The sequence below is a fragment of the Pundamilia nyererei genome, unplaced genomic scaffold, assembly GCF_000239375.1.
Source record: "Pundamilia nyererei isolate P.nyererei 1_Seehausen unplaced genomic scaffold, PunNye1.0 scaffold00045, whole genome shotgun sequence".
NCBI classification, from domain to species: domain Eukaryota; kingdom Metazoa; phylum Chordata; class Actinopteri; order Cichliformes; family Cichlidae; genus Pundamilia; species Pundamilia nyererei.
This window is the reverse complement of record NW_005187446.1, coordinates 132,343-156,182: the sequence shown is the minus strand read 5'-3', so window position 1 is coordinate 156,182 and position 23,840 is coordinate 132,343. Positions and strand designations below refer to the sequence as shown.

At 41.9% G+C, this 23,840-nt stretch overlaps 1 protein-coding gene across 4 annotated transcripts in view; it reads left to right on the top strand.

Moving 5' to 3' along the window:
* grik5 (glutamate receptor, ionotropic, kainate 5) overlaps positions 1-23,840 on the top strand; it is a 94,646-nt gene that overhangs the window by 36,836 nt on the left and 33,970 nt on the right. For 3 of the 4 annotated variants that reach the window (XM_005731826.1, XM_013910602.1, XM_013910604.1), the window contains exons 2-5: positions 13,232-13,393; positions 14,968-15,132; positions 18,725-18,822; positions 19,136-19,301. In XM_005731826.1, the coding sequence (XP_005731883.1) occupies positions 13,282-13,393; positions 14,968-15,132; positions 18,725-18,822; positions 19,136-19,301 (541 nt within the window). In that variant the 5' untranslated portion in view covers positions 13,232-13,281. Of the gene's footprint in view, positions 1-13,231; positions 13,394-14,967; positions 15,133-18,724; positions 18,823-19,135; positions 19,302-22,242; positions 22,294-23,840 lie in introns of those variants that run through there. The other variant, XM_013910603.1, reaches the window with a different exon arrangement.

Here is a 23,840-nt window from a genome sequence, read left to right as displayed (position 1 = left end):
ATATAAGATCCCTTGAAAAATTATATAATGAAACTTGTATGTTTTGGATACTTACTAAAAAAATATATGAAAGTAATGAGAAAGTGGCCACTTTCATGAGTAAATCATATATGGTTTTACTATTTCTTTTCCATATGGGTAAACACTATTTATGCACACTAATTTCCAATGTTGTTACTTATTGACAACAGATTAGATATGACCCTCCCCTCAGTTGTTGCTGAACAACAGCAACGCCTGGTTATAAGCTAACATTATGCCAGCTGATGTAATTCTTAAGTGTCCTAAAATGACACTTAAGACAATAAAACAAATGGCAGCCAGAGTTGTTTGTCCTATAGCAGTCACCAGTATATAGGATTGAACTCTTGAATTAAGGATAAGAAAACAGAACAGTTGAATGTAATCTGCAATCTAGTGAAAATTTAGACGTGAAGTCCTGGTTGTCTATTAGCAACCAGGACTTTTAGAACGATTATTCACTTACTTCTTTATTACTGTTGGTTGCAATGTTGCCTCATAGCAAGAAGGTCTATGGTCCGTATCCACCAGCTGGCTGGGGCCTTTCTATGAGTCTTTCTGGAGTTTGCATGTCTATGTGGGTTCTTTTTGAGTGCTCTGGCTTACCCTGATAGTCCAAAGAAATCCCTGTTAGTTTAAATGGTGACTGTAAATTAGTTGTAGTTGTGAATACAAGTGTGATTGGTCTGTCTTAGCTCTGGTGTACCTCCCTGTGGACAGGGTCAGGTGGGAGTTGCTGGTTCAGAGAATATTACAAGATAAAATAGGAAACAGAATGAGACATTTTGCATCCTATCTTTGCAAATTACATTAAGAAGAAGAAAAACTGGGAACCATGGCCCTGATGCTCTCAAGAAAACATCACAAGCTAATTCAGCTCTACGTACTGTTTCCTTACAGATCTAGAGACTCAATTTGTGCATGCTGTGGAGGCATTTTTAGCCTTGGTGGAAATTACTTTTTCCTACTGCTAATATTTATTTCATCATATAATTAATATATAGAACATATTATATTTGTTTAACTAAAAATCTTGCATTGCCTCAAATACTTTGCACATTTATTATGTAACACTGCTGAAACCTGATGCCTAAAAAGCTGTTTCCAACGCACCGTAGCACACAACATAAGTGGATGAATCCTCAAAATATCTTCACTTTTGCTCTGAGTGTGGCGTCCTTTTTTGTTTCCCAGCTGGGTCTGAGAGGTACTGAAAATGCCTCCTGCTTGGGGCATCTGAAAACAAAGTGCAGAATGCTGCAGTCGGTAATGCATTTAGCACAGATGGATACACAAATAAAGAGCTGTTTATGCAAAACGGATGCACACCAATGTTTTGAAAGTGTCCAGTCACTCCATATTTCAGTATTTTGCTGAATCTCCCCCCTCTCCCCCCCTCTCCCCCTCCCCAGTCAGTTCCTGTCAGACCTAATAGTGTGATGTCTCGTCTTGAATGGAGATGACCAATTTTAGACTCAGTCATGGGTGTTAGAATCGTACAACATGTTCAGGAGACTCACAATACATTCAGGCAAAAAGATTATTATTAGGAGAATCAAATCTTTATGAATATCGACCATTAGCCCCCGGTTAGACCACAAATTTGAAAACGTAATTACATGCCTAATTCAATGCGATTATTATGTATTGCAGATGATTAACCAGCTCAGCAATATCAATCCGAGCAATTCACATAATACCAAGTTTCAATTCATATTGAACAATTAGAATCTGGAGCAAGTAGTCATAGTACATACACAGCCTCAGGATTAGCATAATAAATTATGGTCAGATGAAAGCAGTTTTTATGGTCAGTAAGTACACATATTAGTGTATTTATGGGCTGTTAGGCTTGTAGAATAAAATAACAAAAAAAGGGTAAAATCACTTGATTAAAAGGATAATTTATGGCGCAAACTGAATACTGAAAAGTCATTATTTTTTGTGTTGCCTCCTCCAGCTACGTAGCATTTTCCATGCCACAATCTGACAAAGGACATTATTATTAAAAATTATTTTCCTGGCATTTCCACTGTTCTGGCTGCAGAAAGAAAGACAACATGGGAGAGAAGGAATAACATCACCCAAGGTCAGGAGCTCTATCCATACCCATGTGTTTTCCAGCAGGAGACATGATGAAAAAAAGTCCCTCAGGGCTTCATTGTGTTATCCAATCGCTTCTGTGACCTTTTTAAAATGGATGGTGCAGTTTTTTTTCTTTTAAATGAAATGGCTCATAAAGAACTTGATCAATTATGTAATCCAATACAGCCACCAGCTTTTTTTCAGTTATCTAAGCACATTTGGGGATAAAAAATTGAGTCATTTCATTTTTGCCTTTATTTCATAGGTGGTATTTTTAGACTCAGGTTTTGGCGACAGCGAGATTTTTCCCACTTTGGTAACACTAAGGCCACAGTCAGTATTATCTTTTAAGGCGCAGACTTCAGATTGTCGCTGAGTCAACACAGATTGGCGATGTCTCGAGTCGCATGGCATTATTCACGGCTTATATTCACCATCTGGCGCTAATGCAAAGTTCTCAGCTATTTTAGCAGCAGCTTCAAAAGTAAAAAATGTATTTTTCATTCACTTATCCTCAGGCACAAAATCTCAACGCAACTCGAAAACAATGTCGGACAGAAAAGAAAATCATGAAGATAAGACGACAGATAATTACTGCATTTGTCTTTGTTAAATCTGATTATTTTTTATTCATAGCGCAGTGCCTGCTTCTAAATATATTAAAATAATGAGCTAAACAAGTAAATATGTGGCGAAACAAAAAAAGCTTTGATTCTACAAGGATGTGGAGCTGGTTGGGAAGTACTAGGACAAATGGAAGTTTCTGATTAATTGCCGTTCTTGCGCGCTTGCTAAATTTAAAGTCTCCCCCTTCTGTGATCGTTTAAACGATCAAGTTAAAGGCTGTAAAATGTTAAATGTCACAGGAAGACATTTCATGGAAACCGAAGATGTTTTTACATTGCCTTACAGGCTGTTTGAAAGTCTTTCATAATACCAGCAGTGATTAAAAAAATGCCCTTCATCTAACTTTGAGATGATTCAAGTCTTGTTCATTTATTACAAGTCCAGGCACATGCTTCTTTTTTCCTGGGCAAAGAAATAAAATTCTCCCAGATTTCTTTGTAAAATGCTTTAAATGAAAGAGGTGGCTGAAAAAGCATGATGTAAGAGTTTGCTTTCTTACAGGATTTTAACCCTGGCGTTCCACATCGATACTTGGACCTTGTAAGAGAGCACGATCATTCCTGTCCTGAATGGGAACACTGGCTTGCCCTACATATGTGGGTATTTGCATAGTTACTTTGCATAGATGCAAGTGAATCCTTTTCAGATCCTGAACCGAGTCTGCGAAGTGCAGTCAGAGAGAATTTGTCTCTTGCCCGGGGCAGCTGAAAAACAAACCAAATTTGAGCATGCTGCTTTCTGCAGAGCAAATTAGTACAGACGAAAACACAAACCAGAAGCCCCACATGTAAACTTGAATCACAAGAGCACTTTTGCAGCACTTGGTTTCCCCTTTGACTTTCCCTTTTTTCCCTCTTCTTTTTCTGTTTTAGCTTTCTCCTCCCCTCCTGGTTGCTTTCTGTCGGCAATGAGAGTACGACGGCTTGTCCTGATCTGACACGACCAATTTTAGATTTAGCTGTGTGAGACAAAATTACACAAGCATCTGAGTGGACATGCAGCAAGTCCCGGTCATATATATACTACACACACCTGAGTCGAACACAATGTGCACTCTTGTTCCTGGTCACGTACTAGAAACACATTCTTTCTGTTTCTGCCTCTCACTACTAGAGCGTAATTACTCTCTTTCTCTCTCTCACACTCTCTCTCTCTCTCACACACAACCACACACACACAACCACACACACACACTGCAGCAGCAAAGCAAAGCCCCGCTTCACACGACCAGTGGTCTCTGACTCCCCGATCTCTCATTTACTTGTTCCATCACTTTTCCTCGCTTCTCTCTTTTCCTCTCCTTCGCACTCCCCCCCTCCTCCTCCTCTCATCCTCGACTCTGTTGCCACGGTAGCAAAACCTGACAATGAGAGAGCGAGAAACGGAGAGAGAGAGAGACAGAGACTGAATGCCATCTGAGTCATTTTATCCTCAACCTGTGTTGGATGTGTGTGTGCGTGAAGGTGAATGTGTTGGATGTGTTTTTGTAAATCTTGTGTGTTGTGTGTGTTTGTGCATGAGTTAGCGAGAGAGTGAGCGCGGTGCGTGGGTGTCTAAGTGGGAGAGCTGCGTGGAGTCGGTTCAGCGGTTCATCGCAGAGCTGTGGCAGTGCGATGGGCAAACGCACCACCTTTGTCTGTCTCACCGCACGTAGCCGGGCCATTTCCGATTTCTATTTCATGTTCGCCGCACGTTGTAATTTTAAAGTAATATCCTCTCAGTCAGACACACAAAATTTATAACTCTGATATGCTTTTGTGATGCAACACACTTTTGCTGGCTGTACATAATGTTACATGCATCAACATCTCCGTGTTAATACGACGTCTTCGCGACACTGCATCAGCTCAACTTATGCTAAATCAGCTTTATTTGTATTAAACTGTCATGACATACAAATATCTCAATGGGTTTACATGCTGACTGTGGTGCTCGCACAGCTCTCTAAGAAAAAAATACTACTGACACACACACACACGCATATAGAGGGAAAAAAATCCTTTAGCACATGAGCAAAAAGAACAATGAAAAGAATCCTCAGGAGAAGCAATCCAAAAAAGACATCCCTCCTCCGTGGATGGCCGGCTGTGCAGTAAGGAGCAGCAGTTGTGGAAAAGGCAACTACTATAAAAATAGCACAAAATTATAACAGTTAATAAAAATTAAACGCTCAAGACATTTCTACCTCAATGATGGGGACACACTTACATAAATTCCTATAACTAAACACGTAAAATCAGTTTATGATGAAAGTGAAAAGATTTTATATCCACTCTGACGTCCACCCAATAGCCTCCACTGATTTAAACTGACAGCGCTCTATTCTTACTCAGACATTGTTCTCTTCGCAGTGCCCTGCGCAATAATATCACTCTTATACATTCCAAGGCTTTGCTCTGAACGCAAATTTTAGCTCTCCAAACAAGCCAGGGGGCGAGTGAGTTCAAGGAGAGCTCCCTAATTGTGATTAAAGTGCTGTGCTTACATAAGCCACAGTTGCAACAAGTGGGAACTGCACCGACAGCTGGATACAGTGAGCCGCGCATCTTTTTGCATCGTTTGTGGTGAAAGCAGTGAACTGAATGTCACACACACACAAACTCACGCGTGCACACATGCCTTGGCTCTGATCTGAACAGCAGGTGGTACATATGCATGCAGGAGGGCTGAAATGTAAACTTGCTGCTGGCGCATGCAAACAAATAAAACAACGACGCGCATCGGAACTCGGACAAAGAAAAAACAAATCAAATGACGCACTTACGCGTGAGCAAGCAAACACACACACACACACACACACACACACACACAGAGTTTTGTTTGAGAGTTTGGGCATGTGCGTGCAGCTTTCGGGTGCCTGTGTGTACGTTTGTGCGTGACATACTCAGATGTGACAGTGTCACAGGAGCACGGTGGTTCCCCAAGCAGGCGGTGTCACCGACTGAGGGCCTCTTTGTCAAGGAGAACACTGGGAAGAATTTATCCATGTTCAATGAACAGAGAGGGAGAGAGAGGGGGGAGATGGGTGAGGGGGGAAGGAGAGGCTGTAACAGAGAAAGTGCACTGTCGAGATTGAAGAGACCGCTGAGAGCTAAGATGGGGAACGAGAAGAGAGGGGTCAGTAAAGAGACAGGGGTATAGAGTGTTCCTGAAGATGAGACAAAACAGATCGAGGCTGAGGGAGAGGAGATACAGGGATGTGGGAGAAAGCAGAGAGAGAGGAGAAGGTGAAAATGAGAGCTCAAAGTGTCTGCAGCACTGCTGAAAGAGGACAAGGTGGAGACATACGAAATATATGGAAGTATCTGAGTGACTTGCGTTGGCCACAATAGTGGAAATACCTGATGCAGTCAAAAAAGCCATGCAGTAAATCCTGCTAGTGGAATAGTGATGATGATGATGATGATGATGATGAGGGCTTGTTTTGCTTTCTTTTTGCCAATCTGCTTGATTATTTGTTGCCTTCACATTTAACAGAAGCTGGGGTAACATCTTCAACTTTTTCGTTTTTTCTGATCGACAGCCCAAAATCCATTTACAGTCAAAGGAAATTGCGAAAAATCAACACTCGATTTGCTGGATCCTGCAGTGGTTTGGCATTTATTCTCAGAAGGGATTATCAAGATTGATTAAAGATCTGCAGAAAATGAAGTTGCCTTTCTCAGAGACTGTCAGCACAGAATTGCCTGTCACAAATTTGGACAGTCATGTGTTAACGGTGCAGGATGAACCGTGCCCTTTCAATTGCAGCATCATGAATGGCTTTCTTACAGGAAGCTGCAGGAGTTCAGAGATTTCATCAATGCAATGACGAAATAAGTGTTTGCTTTTTAAAACCTGTAAGCCCGGTCGATCCTTCGCCTCAGACTGTGGGGTTTCAGTTGCCTTGTAAAAAAAGGGTTTTAAAGATGTTAGCAGAAGTTGATGTTTTTGCAGAAGCTCTAATGATAGAGTTGATTTAACACATTTTTTCAGATTGCAGTTTGCAATGTTGATCTCAAATGAGAGAAACTCTTAGCATAAAACAAATATTTAGCACCGTCACTTTTATTTCTGCACTATTTCAAATTTGAATGATTTACTATAGCTGTTCATGTTATTGTGCCCACTGCCTTTGTAAGGTTTACTTTGCATTTGGAGTAGTTTTAAAATATGAGTGGAAGGCTCACTCTTTGTTATTCTGTGTGGCCAAGCTAATATAACCTTTTACCCACCATTCTCCAGTCAAGTAAACATTTTCAAAAATCAAACTTCAGATAGACGGCTCACTGGTAGGCAGCGTCACATGAATAAATCATGGTTTCTCAAAATGTTCAACTTCACCTTGAAATCTTCAGCCTAAGTTTGAAAGGGATGGCAACGATGATGTTAAAATCCTTAGAAAGAAAAGTGCATTTCTGAAAAGAGGAAGAGAGAGAAGGACAAAGCTAAGCTAGAAGAGAAAGTCAGAAATGGGGAGATTAGAGAGGTGCATCCAAGGTAAAGTGAAGGGGTCCAAAGCCAAAATGCTGAGTCAATGCGACCAAGAACATGTGCTTCTGCTTTGATATTAGATGCGACACAAAGAGCTCAAGACATAATTCTGCCAAGAGGGCCAAAGTGAAGGGTCCCTAGTACTTTTCCACCCCCACTGTACACAAACTACTCACACACACACATGCACACAAACACACACACATTAACTAGACCGACCACTCGGCTCGTTCTTGCTGTCTGGGGGTTAACGAATGCTCTGAAATGGCCTGACCGCGCTCATTCAGGCACGCTAGCCCAGCTGTCTGCAAACCGGCCGGCTCTAGTCAGCAGTGACTGTTAATTGTGAGAAAAATGAGCAAAATAGCACTTGTGTCCCATAATGGCTGGCGGTACAGTCTCCTTAAATCCACAGTCACTGAAGCCGTTCCACTTGCAAATTCAATTATAGGAATGATTCATCCTTCCATTATGATAACTGTCAGATTTTCTTGTGTCATACAAAGAGGCAGAAGGGGAAAAACAAATCATTCGCCAGCCCACCCCCTGCTGAAACCCTTCTCCTTCTCCTCTCCCCCCCTCAAGCTGTATTTCTCCGTCTGATTTCTTTTTCTCTTTCTTTGCATTCCTCTATTTTTCCCCCCAACTCCTCCCCTGCTATCGCTCATCCCGCTTTCTTTGCCTTAGTCTCTGTTCGTCTTCTCTTCATCTGCCTGGGGGTGCGAGGCGAGATAGCATTCCCTCGTTTTCTGATTCTCTCCATACACCCCCCCCCCCCCCGTCCCTCTCCTCTCTCCTACTCTGCCATACAACCCACCCACCCCTTCTCCCTCGTGCTCTCTCTAGATAATTAAGATCTCTGATTTTACGGTTTTCTCTTTCATAATAGGCTCTGCAGACACTATAAGCGAGCCGCCAAGTCTGCAGCATTTACACACAAACAAAAAGAAGCACACACAAATATGCATATGTTTTCAGACAGACACACACACACACAGTAAGATGAATGCATGCACCAAACAACTAAATCTCCAACTGGAATGAACGTGCTCCACTCAAACTCTCCATTTTCCCTCTCTCTCTCTCTTTTATACACTGTCCTGCACACATGCACAAACACACACATGCACACAGAAAGTCAGGATATTTATATATTTTAGCTTTTGTGTATTTGTCAGCGGTGCCAGCATGTGGGGTGACTTACAGCAGGGTGCAGAATGAAAGCGAGCTAGGGGAGCTTGAAGCAGTGTTTTCTCTACAGCTCAGACTAGTCTGGCTCTGCTCGGCCCTCTTGCTGCTTCAGCTCCCTGCAGACTGACACCTGACTACTACAGGGACTCATCCATGTACTACTGTAGCAGTGGAGCTGGTACGGCCGCCAGAAACACAGCCCTCGCAAATTAAACACGGCAATAGTCTCTCAACATTTGCTCTCTATTTCTTTCTGACTGTGTGTCTCACCAAATTCCCCTCATCCTATTCTGCTGCGTTGCAGCCGCTTATTTTCTTTCGTTCACCTGCAGTGATGGAAGAGGTGCTCAGACCCAGAATTTCATGCCACAGTTATTGCGGCAAAAACCATCATAGGTAAAATGTATTGTTGCAATGATAATCAGAATTTCCTAGAAAACCATGAGTGCTAAAATACAGGTTCATACTGTTTTCTCTGGATTTCTATCACCCGGCAGTGAATTGTATGTTGCACCTAACATTACTAACATAAAATGCACTTGAAACAATAGAAACAAAAAGAGGGATTTAAAACATGAATTTATGTGTTTGAATTAGGTGTTTATAAGTTGAAATGTATTGAATTGTTTGTATAAATGTTACTGCTGCACACCTATAAAATAGCGCTGTATAAGCTACATCCACAGTAACTACAACTGGTGACCTTAGTTTTGATCACTGTTTTTCTCCTCTGGATTATTAAACGTAAAGCTGTTTATAATGTCAGACAGTAATCAGACTTATTGGTAATGTGACAGTGTTTCACTGACTATTGACTATTATAATATCATTCATATATTGTCAGTAAAAAACCCAAATTCTCATATGGAAAAGAAATGTAAGAAAACCTTTGGCATTTTTAACATTTAATATACAATCATGTACGTTTTCACTGGACTCTATGCAGGTCTTTGAAAATCTAAGTACATCCTTCTGTAGCTCTTAGAATCACTTATAGCAGCAATAGCTTGAATTCATTGTAACTATTTTTACATTAGTTCAGGTCTGTGTGATTTGAGGGTATCTGTTTGTGTGAGCCAAGATTTAAATTCGGCCGAGTTTTAGCTGTTACGGTCGCTCATATGACTTTAGAACATTTTGGCATTCAGAGGACTTTGTGGTTGAATCAATGACTGTAAGGTACAGAGGTCCTGTGGCTGCAAAACAAGCCAAAATCATCAGCACTACACAACTGTGCCTGCTAATTGGTATGAAGTGTTTTTTTTTAAGGTGCTGTGTTTTGTTTCTGCCGACGGTGGTGGTGCTGTGGATTACGGTTAAACATCTTCCACTTTAGTCTTGGCTGTCCAATTGTTCCAGAAATTTTGTGGTTTGTTCAGATCCAACTTTGCAAATCTGTGCCGTGCTGCCATGTCCTTTTCAGAAAGAAGAAGCTTTCTCAGGTAACCCTTCCAAACAACCACACTTGTTCAGTCTTGGTCTTATTGTACTGTCAGCTCTAACTGTTAACATGCTCACTGAGGCCTGTAGAGTCTGAGCTGTAGCTTTTGGGCTTTTTTGCTGTTTCTCTGAAGATTGCACATTATGACCTTGGAGTGAATTTTCTGTGATGTCCACTCTCTTTAAGGTTGTGGCTCTGTGTTAACACTCACCTGAATGCTTTGATCGGTGACAAAGGGCTGCTGCTTACTATCCTAATTCCTGTAGACTCAATAAGAGTGTACTTAGTTTGCTACAGAACTGCTGCTATGAAAATTTTTATTTTTCACGACTGGCCTCTTCTTCTTTTTTATCTTTCAGTCACTCCCTTTAGAGGTCCCCACAGTAGGGTGCCTTCATCTCACCCTATCACTAGCATGCTCTTCTGTCACATCAACCCTCTGAATGTCCTTCTTCATTACATCCATGAATCTTCTTGGTGGTTTAGCATTACCATCCAGTAAATCTTTTCTTGTTATCTTTCTGTCTTTTTTACACAACTGTAATTCTAAAAATAAACATTTTGCTGTATAAAAAACTAGCAAAAAAGAGGCTGCATTAGTGGTACATGAGACATATGACTCTTTGTCGTTTTTTTCTACTTCTTTTGTCTTTGGGAAATAGTAACCATATGCAAAAATGACCTTTTATGTATGATAGAATATATTTTATTATATGCACCACATTAGAGACTAGTTTTTGACATACAGTGTGAGTAGAATTTTAATGGTGCGGTTAGGTGAGATAATTAAAAATACCCACTTTAATGTTGGGAGCTTATTTGACAGCAATGAGGCATATTTGTTTTACAGTGTGTTACACATTTTGTTTGATAATTATATTCCAAAAAACAAACTATTTGATGTCAAACACACGTAGTGAAAGGAAAAACACACATTTCCCTTTAAATATAGTGCAAGTATGAAGTAACTTAGATTAAAAAATACTTGAGAAAATTGGAAGTACTTCAGATTGATACCTGAGTACAGTCCTTGAGGAAATATACTTTTTCACCGCTGCCTTTCTGTCTCTATACTCCTCTGCGTCTCCTCCTGCAGAGACACTTTCCAATCTCTTCTCTCTGTATTCAATTTTGCTCTTTTATTCCCTCATCGTCACAAGCCTATTCCCTCGGTTTGATTTTTTTCTCTTATTCTCCTCTTATTCTACTTCTATCGCAGATTTCCATCTTCTTCCTCACTCCCACTATTCCTCTCCTTGGAGTACAGAAACTATAATCTTCTCTGTCCAATGCTGTCAATAGCTCTCAATAACAATGAAATAGCACCAGTTCCTCCCCATCACTGATGAAGGCATAGCCTCAGTTCGGATCTTATTCGTCATCAGGGCAATCTGCTTCTTGGTAATAGCCAATCAAATGGCTCCTGTGAAATGCAGCGCTCCCATGATAGGTTCCCCATTGTTTTGATTGACTGCACCTGAGGGCCCGCCACTTCGGCTGGCCTCGATCAATACCCCATCACGCACACGAGGAAAGCGCACGCTCATACATGCACTGGAATAAACACAGGGACACGCACACGTGCACACACACAATTTGGTGAAGAGTAAATTGAGAAGGAAACCACTGGTACGGCAAGCAAACAGAATACAATAGTAAAAGCCAGCAAAATGGAGTACTTGCAGCACCACGCACAGTTGCGTTACAGCAGTGTGCCACGCTGAGCTCGTTGTGCGCTCAACTTTGAATTCGTGCACACAAACATGATGACAAGGAGGAACTTTAAACTGTTGGTGAACTACTTACTAGTTTCCATCTTTGCCGTGACACACTGTGTTGAACAGGAATGATTTATGGAAAACAATGAGATGGAAAATTGCTCCCATATTGTGCCTCTTATTCTATGTTGTGTCACACATACAGATGGCCTCGCATAAGCTCTGCCTCTGTTCACTTTGAACTACAGCGACCATAATGAGAGCGGCACAGCCATCTGCACGGTATGGTGTATGTTATTAGTATTACAAACATGTTGACGCGCACATTTGCCCACCCTTCGATTGCGAGACATGTAAAGTCAGGCAGGATGAATGGGAGGTCGGTTATTGCATAAAGAGCAAAGAAAAAGCAGAGGAAAGGGGAAGTGTGGCTGGTTCAGAAGACTGTGAAGATAGATTCAAAGCAGAGGGTTGCAGATTTTTTTGATGTGCTTTAAACATCAAAGTCAAACGAGTGTTGGAAAGGTGAGTGAGGTAAAAAAACAAAGATAACATGGACATCTCAAAGTGAATATGGCTATTAAAAAAAGGACAGAAGGTGGAGGCGTTTTTATTCAACAAAGACAATCCTCGTGATCTGTGTCTTTGATGCAGACACAGTGTATGCTCCAATAATACCAGCTCACCCCTGCATGCATTCGTCAGGGTCTCAGGTCAGTCCCTATGAATCCATCAGCCCCCGTTCTCAGCTGCAAGGGTCAATTCAAGGTCCTGAACCTGAGTGTCCCCGCTGTCTGTCAAGACCTCAGACCAGTGAACGAGATGCTTGAAACAATCCCAAGTCAACACCCTCTACCACCATAACCTCCTCACCAACACCCCCCTCCCCCTCCCCCTAGCCTGGCTGTCACACAGCACTCCTTCCCCTCTCCTCTGTCTTCATCCCTCCCTTCATCTCTCCATTCTTTCACACCGCCTTGTCATGTTGTCAGTCAGAGCAAGGATGTGTCACTCCTGGAGAGAGCTGCTTAGCACCACTGGAGCTCAGCTGAGCTCCGTTTCTTTCTTTGTGTTTGTGTGTCTGTTTGAAGGTTGTGATGGAGGTTAGGTTACAAAAAAAACACGTAAATGCGTATCTTGTGTAGTGGGGGTGTAAGGAATATACATACACTGTTCAAGGCAGTTGTCTTTGTCATGAACTCTGTGTTTCTAGCGTATTGACATATCTGTGTGTTTGCATTTGTTTGCGCTTGTGTATATATGTGTGTATGTACAATAAGGATGTGCATGACTGACTGCGTGACATCTTGCGTGTCAGCTGTGATGTTTTCTTTGAACTGCCTCTGGAGATCCCTTCAAGGATGGATCCTGTCACTTCTAAACGGCAGCCTTTCCACAGGAGACGTGAATAGAGCTGTGTGTACTGTATTTTATGATTAGACAGGCTGTATGCATAGGACTGGGCTGCCTTGTGAAGTGACAGTGAACATCTTCATAGCTGATTTTTTATTGTATGTGCTGTCGAATTACAGGTGCTTCCACTCCGTGGGAATCTGACAGTGCAAATTGAAGATGAGCTAAATCATGACAATTTGAAGAGAGACCTCTTTAAAGCCAGGACAGTGATTTTTTTTTTTTGTGAAGTAACATGTCATGCATTCCTCCGCTCCTGCAGGTGGCGGTACAGGCAGCCAGCAGACCATTCTCCATGAGGAGCAGTAGAAGATGCCGGCTCTGCCAGCACTGCTGCTGTCAATACACTTCCTCTCCTTCCTGCTAGTCACCATGCCGCCACGCTCCCTCAGTCAGGCCCCTCTGCTCTCCTCTGTCCGCATGGGTGAGTGGCCACCTGTCCTGCCATATCCACATAAAGGGGTCAAACAACTCTCATCAAAGACACACTACTTCTTCTTCTTCTTCTTCTTTTTTGTTGTTCTATATTGTTGTTCTCTATATGTGGAAATTACACAAATTCTATTGTTTTCTCAGTATTTCTGAGCTATTCGAAGGATGCTGTCAATCGGCACCACACCACAACTCATCCGTGCCCAAAATTAATATCATGGCAAAAGGAAACTTCTTGAAGAGTGTTCCATCTATCTATGCATCCATGTATCCATCCATCCGGTTCAGTTCAGTTGACTTCCATTCAGTTCAATTCATGAAGTGCCAAATCGCAACAGTAGTCACTTCAAGCCATTTTTTTAATATTGTAATGTAAAGACCCCACAATAATACAGGGGGGGAAAAAGACAATCAAAAAACACCCTGTGGTGGGGCATGGTTTGCGGTGCCGTGCGGACGCACCTGCACGGCATCCGCAATCACGCCCGCCGTGTTAAAACACGGGGACTCAGGGGTTGGTGGGTGTGTGGTGTGACGTGAAGTAAATAAAGTTGGCTCTGAACGTTGCTCCGTGGTCCCGCCGTGCCTTATTCACGCCACACACCCCTTTAAGCAAACACTTGGCAACAGTGGAAAGGAAAACCTAACAGGAAGAGACATCCGCTAGAACCAGGCACAGGCAGGGCAGCCATCTGTGTAGAGTTGAGGGACGAGAGAAGGGACAAAAAAACCACACCATGGAAGGGAGCCAGTGATTAATAATACTAATGATTAAATGCAGAATGGTGTGTAAACACATAACGAGAGATCCATCCAATCATCCATCCATCCATCTTCTTTAGTACCTACTTCCATAATGCAAGAGGAGGTATACAGCCTAGAGAAGTTCCCAGTCTATTACTGGGGCTAAAGGTGTGCCAGCATATGGTAAATGTGTAAAGTAATGTTATCATCCACGTACAAATGTGTGCTGAGGCCTTGATCCAGGTTCATAGTTAGTAAAGGTACACTTGGTTGCTTCCTTATTTCCCACAGCAGATGGATCTACATGGGCTTGGGACCAGCATTAGGAGTCCACTAACCTGTGACCCTCTGAGGCTGGCTTTGTGTCTCCCTCCAGTCTCAAACCAGGCACCACCTTGAGCCACTTAGATTTATCGTTAATAAAACAGAATCATATTCAGTGAAAAAACCCAAATGATGATAATATGTGTCCTCTCATGTAGCGCTCAGAAGCAAATCAAATAAGCACATTTCCCAAAATGTTTGATTTATGATGTTGTTTGCATCTGGCACACATACTAATCTGAATGAGGACGAGTACCTCATTCCTTTGGCAGTCGGTGGCTGTGATCCCTTTATCAGCCCCACTTGTCCACCCACTACACATTCCCACATTTACATGAGGATGGATAATATTGTTAACTCGTCTTCCAGCTTTACGCCTTGTTATGTTTTTAGCTTTCTCCTCACCTCCTCACTACTCATTCTCCCACTCTCCACTGCCCTCCATCTTCATCCATCCATCCATCCTCTCCTCTACTTCACCTATCTCTCCCTCTCTAGCTGCAATCCTGGATGACCAGTCTGTGTGTGGGCGTGGGGAGCGGCTGGCGCTGGCCCTGGCCAGGGAGAACATCAACAGCGTGATGGAGGGTCCAGCTCGAGCCCGCGTGGAGGTGGACATATATGAGCTGCAAAAAGACTCCCAGTACGACACTACAGACACCAGTGAGTGGTGTGAGAATGACCACTGTGGCAGAATCACATTCCAGCAAACACTATTGTCCACTGGGACATAATGCCCCACAGAGAGTGAAAACTGGGGATACAAGAAGGTTTTATTGGTAGTCTTTAATATTAACAGTAATAGTGACAAATAGAGAGAAGAACCAGGAGCAGCAATATTGCAGTACTTTAATTCTAAAACACTTCAGAAATGTGCTGTTATAGAGTTATAAATACATAAGATTGCATTTTCTCAAAAGCTGCCTCTTTAAAAACAAAAACCTCAAATGATACATAGGGTGATAAAACACCAGCACTTTCATGCGATTAGGAGCCAGTAAGGGATTTTGCTGATTAGTTTACATGTCATTGGAGACCAGTAATGGGCCACTAAGACTGTCTCATTAAAAACAGTGGACCTGTGCCCTCCAGTAACAGCTGGCGCTGTGTGCTGTGCAGACCATGATGAAAACAAATCATCAAATACTAATACAGATCAGCAGTACAGGCAAACAGAACGCAGCAGAGAGGCTGCTTCATGAAAACTGTATTGATATAGAGAGTGTGCAAAGACAGAAGGAAGCACTGCTGAATCCAACCACTGAAGAGATAGAAACCCTGCTCCTATTCTAATCGGTCAGCGACCCTGCCACAAGCTACTGGCAAAATGTCTGTGTGTGCTTGAGAAGGGTTGTGTACATATGTGCATGCTTGAGTTGCAGGGGTGTGTGTATGTGTGTGTCCTTGACCAATGGGCAGGAGACTCTGACAGGCTTGTTTGCTCAAAGCATTTTTTGGTCTCTGGATCAGAGAGCTCGTCATCTTACGGCTACAACTGAGGCGCGCATGCACACACTCAACCCACACAGGCCTTTACACATGCATGCACACACAAACCCTCTCTGCAGACGCTTATGCACATTCACACACAGGCACAATATGAGCATATACTGTAAGCTCGCACATTGGAATCAATTAATACAACAAGCTAATACACAGTAAAGGAAAATAATCACAGTTTAGTCATCAGGCATTTTTGATGTGTCTGTGAATAATTTTTTAGATGGATTCACAAAAACATTGTCAATAAAAAAAGAGCTTAGCAGGGATTAAGAGAGAGAGTACAAAAATCTGTCAGTAGGTATTTTTTAGCCTCTCAGTGGATAGTATTCCCAGTGTTGCTTACACAATATGGACACAAGCATTGGGCTAAACCTGTTAATCTCTGAATTTAGGTGGGGTTTTTTTTGCCACAGGTGTATAAAATCAAGCCCTAACCATGTATTCTGCCTTTACAAACATTTGTGAAAGAATGCGTTGTTCTAAATGTGGTATTGTAAAGATGCTACCTTTGCAAATAGTCAATTTAGGACATTTCTTCCCACTAAATATTCCAGGATCAGCTGTTGCAAAGTGGAAATGTTTAGGAACCATAGCAACTGAGCCACAAAGCAGCACACCACGTAAAGTTACAGGGCGGGATCGTTGAGTGCATAAAAGTCAAAAGGTTTTGCTGACTTAATAACTGCAGAGCTCCAAATGTCCTGTGGCGTTAACCATTGTCTGTCACGGTCACTGCTCAGCACAAAGTTTTGATTATAAAGGGAATGTTTAGGAAATAAGTCTAAACCTCGGCTTTGTTTCCCATATATTGAGCTATATGTTCAAAATGACATTTAAACCTCGAACCGATTAGCGAACCCTGCATTTATGTGCTCCCAGGAAATTATATATATTACACAACCATTCTCAAGCTGTTCTTTGACTTCATGTGCTTTTAACTCAGCATGTGAAAACCAAATAGAAGCTAAAATAAGATGTAGTCATTTTTATAAAAACTATTTTTTAAATACGTGATTCCAAGAAAATAACTACCTTGGCTGAGGTGTTGTCAAGGTTACGGCTAATAAATAACTCTTCCAACTAACCATGGTAACTTTGTATGGATGCAAAGTAAATGTTACAAGTTTATACCACACTAGAAATTAAATGTTAGCGAGAAAGTTGATATTTATTAAATTCATTTCTTTTTTTAGTGTCCGCAACATATTTACTCTCTTCTGCCATGTTTTTATTTATGGCTGTGCCAACTGTTCTTGTGGGTCACTCGCCACTTTAATGTTTTATGGGGTTTATGTGCAGGCAGGAAATAGCAACTTTTTTTTACACTTTTGCTTTGATATCTGGGCTCATTCTGGGAACTCATCAGCTAGTCTGCCTATGTAGTCTCAGGGAATGATTGCCATTCCCGCTGTGAGGATAGCAGATAGTTTGAGACTTTCTTTTTATATGTGGTGGTCATTTTTTTTCTAATGCTGTATCCCATAGTGTAGTGGTTTACGGTGACCTAATAAGTGAAAGGTCCATGGTTTCATCTTGGGAGGAGAGAAAAATCCCTTGGGAGTTGTATCAGGAGAGTCATCTGGTGTAAAAATCTGCCAAATCAAGGATGCGCAGCTACCTGCTGTGATGACCTCATGTGTGAATAAGGAAGCAGCAGAAAGTGGCTTTTAATGGAACGTTAAAGAACGTTAAAGAATCCCCAAATGATGGTTGATGGCTTTAAGATTGCTTTGCGGCAGTCCTTTGTCCTCTACGCTTACTCAGACATGATTGGTAAACAATAAAAGCCAGAACGCTTCAGATTGTGTATGTTCATATTCTTTATCGAAACGATTGTGTGAGCTGTAGAGAAGCTAGAGTGGAAATTTTCCTTACATTCCAACAGATTTTAAACCAGTTCAGTTATTTTTGTCTTTGTTAGGTGGGAATTCAGATGATAATTATGATCAGTAATACTTCCAGGTCTGTCCATAAGTGAAACTGTTTTTTACCCTTTACGTTTTATGTATATGAACCTAGTTAGTGTATTGTAGATAGAAAACTGTAACAGGAAACACACACACGATAGACAATATAAATGTAAACATTGATACTGAAATTCAATATGTCAAAGGAATGTGAATTATACACTAAATACACAGTTATAGTGAAGACAGTAGGTGAAACCAGCAGTATGCTTGCTTGTACTGCAGAAATAGTGTTTGCTTGAGCCATTCCTGAGCATAGAACTCTTTGAGTTAATCGTCAGATAATTTCATGAATACTTAATGTAATAGACAAATGTGTAAAGCTGTTTCTCCCACACTAATGTCCTCCTCCAAACAGGATTAAAATGCAGACTGGCGTTTGTTCATCGAAGCCGACCACCAGTCTGTTAGTATTGTTCTGATTCCAGGGGTACACTAGAGTTGTCTTGAAAATCATTAAAGCCGTTAAAAATGACTATCTAAACAAGTGAATAATAGCAGCAGGCATCCCGTGGGCTGCCCTGTTGTAGTCCTTGGAGGATTTCCCTCAAAAATAAATCAGATTATAATGAGGCAGATTGTGCTGCAACAATACAACGAGTGGTTAAACTGAAACGGTAATGCGTCCTCTGAGTTCTTGGTTGCATTTAAATTTCCACGCTTTTCCCCCTGACTGCAGCCCCTTCAGTACGCTAACGCAGCGCTGCCTTCAAAACAAACCAGAAGAAAAGGTGTATGTCTGCTTATTCACTGTTTATCTCCTTTTTTGTTTTGTTCCCTTTCAGTGTGTCAGATTCTACCCAAAGGCGTTGTCTCTGTGATAGGTCCCGCCTCCAGCCCCGCCTCTGGCTCTACTGTCAGTCACATATGTGGGGAGAAGGAGGTGAGCGTGGAAGATAAACATGTCTCATAGCTTTTCCCGTCCTGTTTGCTACCATTGCTGCTCATGTAGGTCTGATGAATGTTGACTTGCTTGTTCTGTTCCTTCTGATATAATTAAGCTTCACCCACTACTTCGTGCTGCTTTCTTACTTCTTTTTATTAAATGCATTTTTTGGCGTAGGTCCCTCCGTTTTCTGCCCTTCCCACCTTTCTCATCTCCGTTCTCAGCCTCTAGCTACTCAAATGAATCATCCTTAATCACCACAGATCTGTGTTTTCTTGCCTTTCTTATTAGTTTCCTCTCCTCTCATCAGATTCCTCATGTAAAAATTGGACCCGAGGAAACTCCTCGCCTGCCGTACCTGCGCTTTGCGTCTGTTACTCTGTACCCTAGCAACGAGGACCTGAGCCTGGCCATTGGAGCCATCTTGCGCTCATTCAGCTACCCCTCAGCCAGCCTGGTCTGCGCCAAGGCTGAGTGTAAGTACATGCTGCGTGTTGTATAGTTAAACAGTTTATTATGTGTGACTGCGTGGCTGTGTTTGTATTTAGGTGGGTGTAAATGCATCGGCAGTGTCGCTGCGTGCCCGATTACCTCACGTACTGTATGTGTATGTTTGTGTGTATGTGCAAATTGCTCTGTGGGAGTGTTGGCAGATTCACTGTTACACTGTTTGGGCGGATATGACTGTTTGGCGCTGCTGGACATTCATTTTTGACAGTCTGGTCATGAAGTTCTGTCTGTTGTCAGAGTTCAGAACATGGCTCATGCTGCAGCCCTCCCAATTATTACTCATGCTTATGCACACTGTCTCTTATCCACCTCAGAGGGTTGTTAGGCCAAACCAGTATAATAAATATTCTTGTTTAAAATGCTTTCCAGTATTGGAGGAACTTAGGGGACATTTGATTTAACTTTGCCTGGCACTCAGAGAGCTTTAACATCACAGGGGATTCAGGGCTTAGCCACTCGCCCTATTTATTTTCATTTTGAAAGAGTGTGTTATTGATTTATAATGCACTCCCCAAACCAGAGCCTAAGGAATTAAAGCGCTTGGCAGGATGATGACTAGTATTAATAATAGTATTGTAGTATTCAAACACTTTGTGATACAAACACTTTTTTTTTAAATAGTAGAGGTGTAATGGTTAAAAAAATCAACAAAAGAACCCCCCGCGGTCTCTTGCTTTTCTGTTTTCCCTTTTTCTGATAACCTTCCCGTTGCTGTAGACATAAAAAGTTAAGTGCAGCAGCTCAGTGCAAGAATGTAAACGCAGACAAAACAGAAGGATTATGTGACAGAGACACCTCGGGAGGAATAAGTGACAGTTGTGGCAGAGAAGAGGAGGAATCGCTTCATCATTATAGTAAACTGAAGGGAGCGTATGGCATGTTAGCCAAGCTTTGTGTTGTTTTCTTGTTGGTATAAACAGCATGTTTGTAAATATATGATGGGTAATAGTGGTTGAGAAAAGGCTCACGTGTCCTGTTCTTATGTTGTTTGTGCTAGTTAGCCGTGTGGAGGTTCTGTGGCAGTCTGGTAGAAGCCTAAATGTTTAAAGATCATAAGAACATAAACTCAGTCTGTTAGTTTTGTTAATATATAACTCATACAAATATGATAAAATGTCCTCCTCCTGGATATGAGCTGTATACTATAAACTTAGCAGGCACTTTATTAACTCATTCACTGCCAGCCATTGGCAGTGAATGAGTTAAACCCATTGACTCATTCACTGCCATTGACGGCTATAGACGTCAATGGCAGTGAATCGATTGTTAGTGTAATTATCTATTCAGCCTATTCAGCCAATCACATGGGAGCACCTCAGTGCTCCCATGTGATTAGACATGTAAAGATGGTCAAGATGTCCTGCTGGAGATCAAACTGAGCATCAGAATCTACTTGAGTCTTCTTACACAGTCATCTCCAGCGTTTACAGAGAATGATCTGAAAAAAGAGAAAATATCCAGTGAACAGCAGTGCTGGGCGAAGATGCCTGTTGATGTCAGAGGTCACGGAGAGGAAGGTATGCAGAAGAGCATCTCTGAAAGACATGAAACATTGAAGCTCCAGCAGCAGAAGACCACATTGGATGTCACTCCTATCAGGTAAGAACAGGAAACTTTGCATGGGCTCACCAAAACTGGAAACAACTGGTTTCTTCAGCATGACTGCACTCAAATGGCCTCCACAGTCCTCAGACTTCAGTCCGATAGAGCACCTACTGGCATGTAGTGGAACGGGAGATTCACATCATGGATGTGCAGCTGACAAATCAGCAGCAACTGTGTGATGTTATGATGTTAATATGGATAAAAATCTCTGAGAAATGTTTCCAGCACCTTGTTGAATCTGTGCCATGAAGAATGAAGGCAGCTCTGAAGGCAAACGGGAGCCCAACTTGATACAATTCAATGAGATCTTTCTCCAGTTTCTAATCTCATTTATTACAGCACAATGATCAGGTTATAAATTATGGTCTTCATTAGAGTCACAAAGGAGGGTGATTCAGAAAATGCTTTGGGGCGGGCTTACATTGTGAGTGACAAGTCACTACACGAGAGATCCACACCCTGCTTGTCGTGTCTGCTTCCAAAACAGGTGACAGCAGAAATACTCGAGACTTCACTAACGGGATGGTTGTCATCACTATGTCTTTGTCCTTCTTTTATATGCAGTCTATGGATATGATGCAAAAATGTGGCTCAGAGATCAGTGTATAAATTGAATCATTCCACCCCTATTAAATACATGACAGCATATGCCTACGTTCTCTGCAAATCCTAATTTTTCCACCAAACTTTTTGTCCACTTCTCTGCAAAAACGAGTTGGTATAATTTGTTTTGCAGCTTTTGACTCCTCACACCAGCCACGCGAAACCGTCCAAGAACAGAAGGGCACTTACATAAAGAATTAGTGGGACCACTGAAGTCTGAACACATCCCTCGGCAGTGGTAAAAGGGTAGTTTTGACAAACAAAAAGCTCTGACATTATGAAAAATTGATTCAATCACTGAGATGCTTTCATTATCTTTCCAGCAGTTAGCCAGCGGTCCCCTGGTTTCCTGAAAGTAAGCTGAATTCCTTGTGGACTTGTCATTTCATTGAACCAAGAGAGCTTTGAAATGGCATCAGACACCTTTTTCAGTTTTGATCATCTGTTGAATGGGTAGATAAGAGCCTTGTCTTTTACCGGGCTTTTTCTCTCATAATAATTAGAGGCGGCAGATTGCCTGATAGTTACCGTGTGGGTCAAAATGCACAGCTTTTACTGGTGGAGGAACTGAAGAGTGCATTTTTGTGTAATATATTTGGCTTGAAGGTGATCTTTACAAGGTTATCGCACTCACAGACTCTGACCCACTTGGCTGCGCTATCTATCGCCGTGGAGCTGGTTGCCATGGCTGCCGAATAGGTGCTAACTGCCACTCAACAGGCTTGTTCCACACTATGAACAACTGTGTGGGTGTGTATGTGACACTGTTTGTGTGTGTTTGATGTCATTTTTCTGAGTGTTTGGTTCACTTTGTCTGTACATGTGCGGCAGCGCAGGACTGTGTGTGTGTGTGTGTGTGTGTCCGCACACAGGCAGTGGGTTTTGGGTTACTTGTATGAATGTCAGCGTGTGCTTTTGTGTGCGGCGGCTCTGCTGTGGCGCTGCAGAGGTTAAACATCAGACAATGTTTACCGCTCAGCCCACTTGTTTTATTCATCATGTTTACACCAGTGTAAAGTGAATTCTGTCTTTTATTTTTTATTTATTTTTTTGGCAGCAAAGTAAGTAATGCGCAAAGTCACACATTTTGCTTACACCCACCATAGATGTAGATCCTAATTAAGGCGTGTATTTAGAATCGGGTCAGTTTTGCAACAGCGTCCTAATGGCTTTAATCTAATTTATCCGTCTTTTAGCCAGATATTCTGTTAAATGAGTCAGAGATTTTTGGGTCATTTCCGATGAATCCTTCTCTCGCTGTGCCTGGGTCAGTACTTGCTATCTGAGCCTAATTCCATTATGCAGTTTTCATGAGATGGATGAGGTTAAGGACAGCGAGAGGGAGAGACTGAGCACAAGGAGCAGAAGACGGTGGCAGTGTTGGAGCAAGATGGATAAAGACAGAGAGAAGTAACTAGAGCACAGGGCTAAGACAGGAGAGATAGAGAGGTTAGAGCTTCTCTGCGCGAGAGAATATGTGAACGAGGGAAAGTGAGAGAGGGGAGTAGAGGAAGCTGTAAAGTGCATTGATTTTTTTTTCTTCTTCCCCCTCCTTCCTCAAACTAATTAAAGTTTTGGCCTGGTTCAGTGATTACCCCACTGCTTACAGAGGCTTTCTCCTGCTGAAGGGCTCTGTGTGCTACCTCTTCCCTCCTCTGCTCCTTTCTCTTCCCTTCCCTTTGTCCCACAGATGCCTGCCCCACCATTTATTTACATAGCTAGGGGTTCTTTACTATGGAATTACAATTAGGAGGCATCAGAGCTGACTTTCTAGTAAAGGCTTATTCCACCCATGTTGTCAAGTGAGTCTTGACATTGGTTGGACTCATATTCGAGAGGAATTTGCTTGAAGTGTTTTAAGTACTTTATTCCAGTCTTTCAGCTTCTCTTTCTGCCCATCTTCTATTATTTTTTTTGCCATAGGTTTTCATGATTATTGCAGGTCCAGTTTTGCTATTGGAGTGTAAGATTTTCCATTTTTCGAGCACATGCTGTTGTACTCAAAGTGCATAGTGTACATTACGCAGAGATCCGAAAAGCATTAACTGAAGGATGAGACAACGCAGGCAAAGTGCATTACAAAGCACTCAAAGAGCACATAACTCTGCTGAGGCTGCACGACCTTCTGAATTTATTATTCTATTAATAAAATGTTCGGAAATTTGTCATGTTGATTGGTTGATGGCGTCCATCAATTTTGGAGGATACCTAAAACCTGTCTGGGAATATTAGGGCTTTGAACAGAAATAAATTTCTATTGAGGCAGACTCACAAGAACCAAGTTTTGTGTGTGTGTG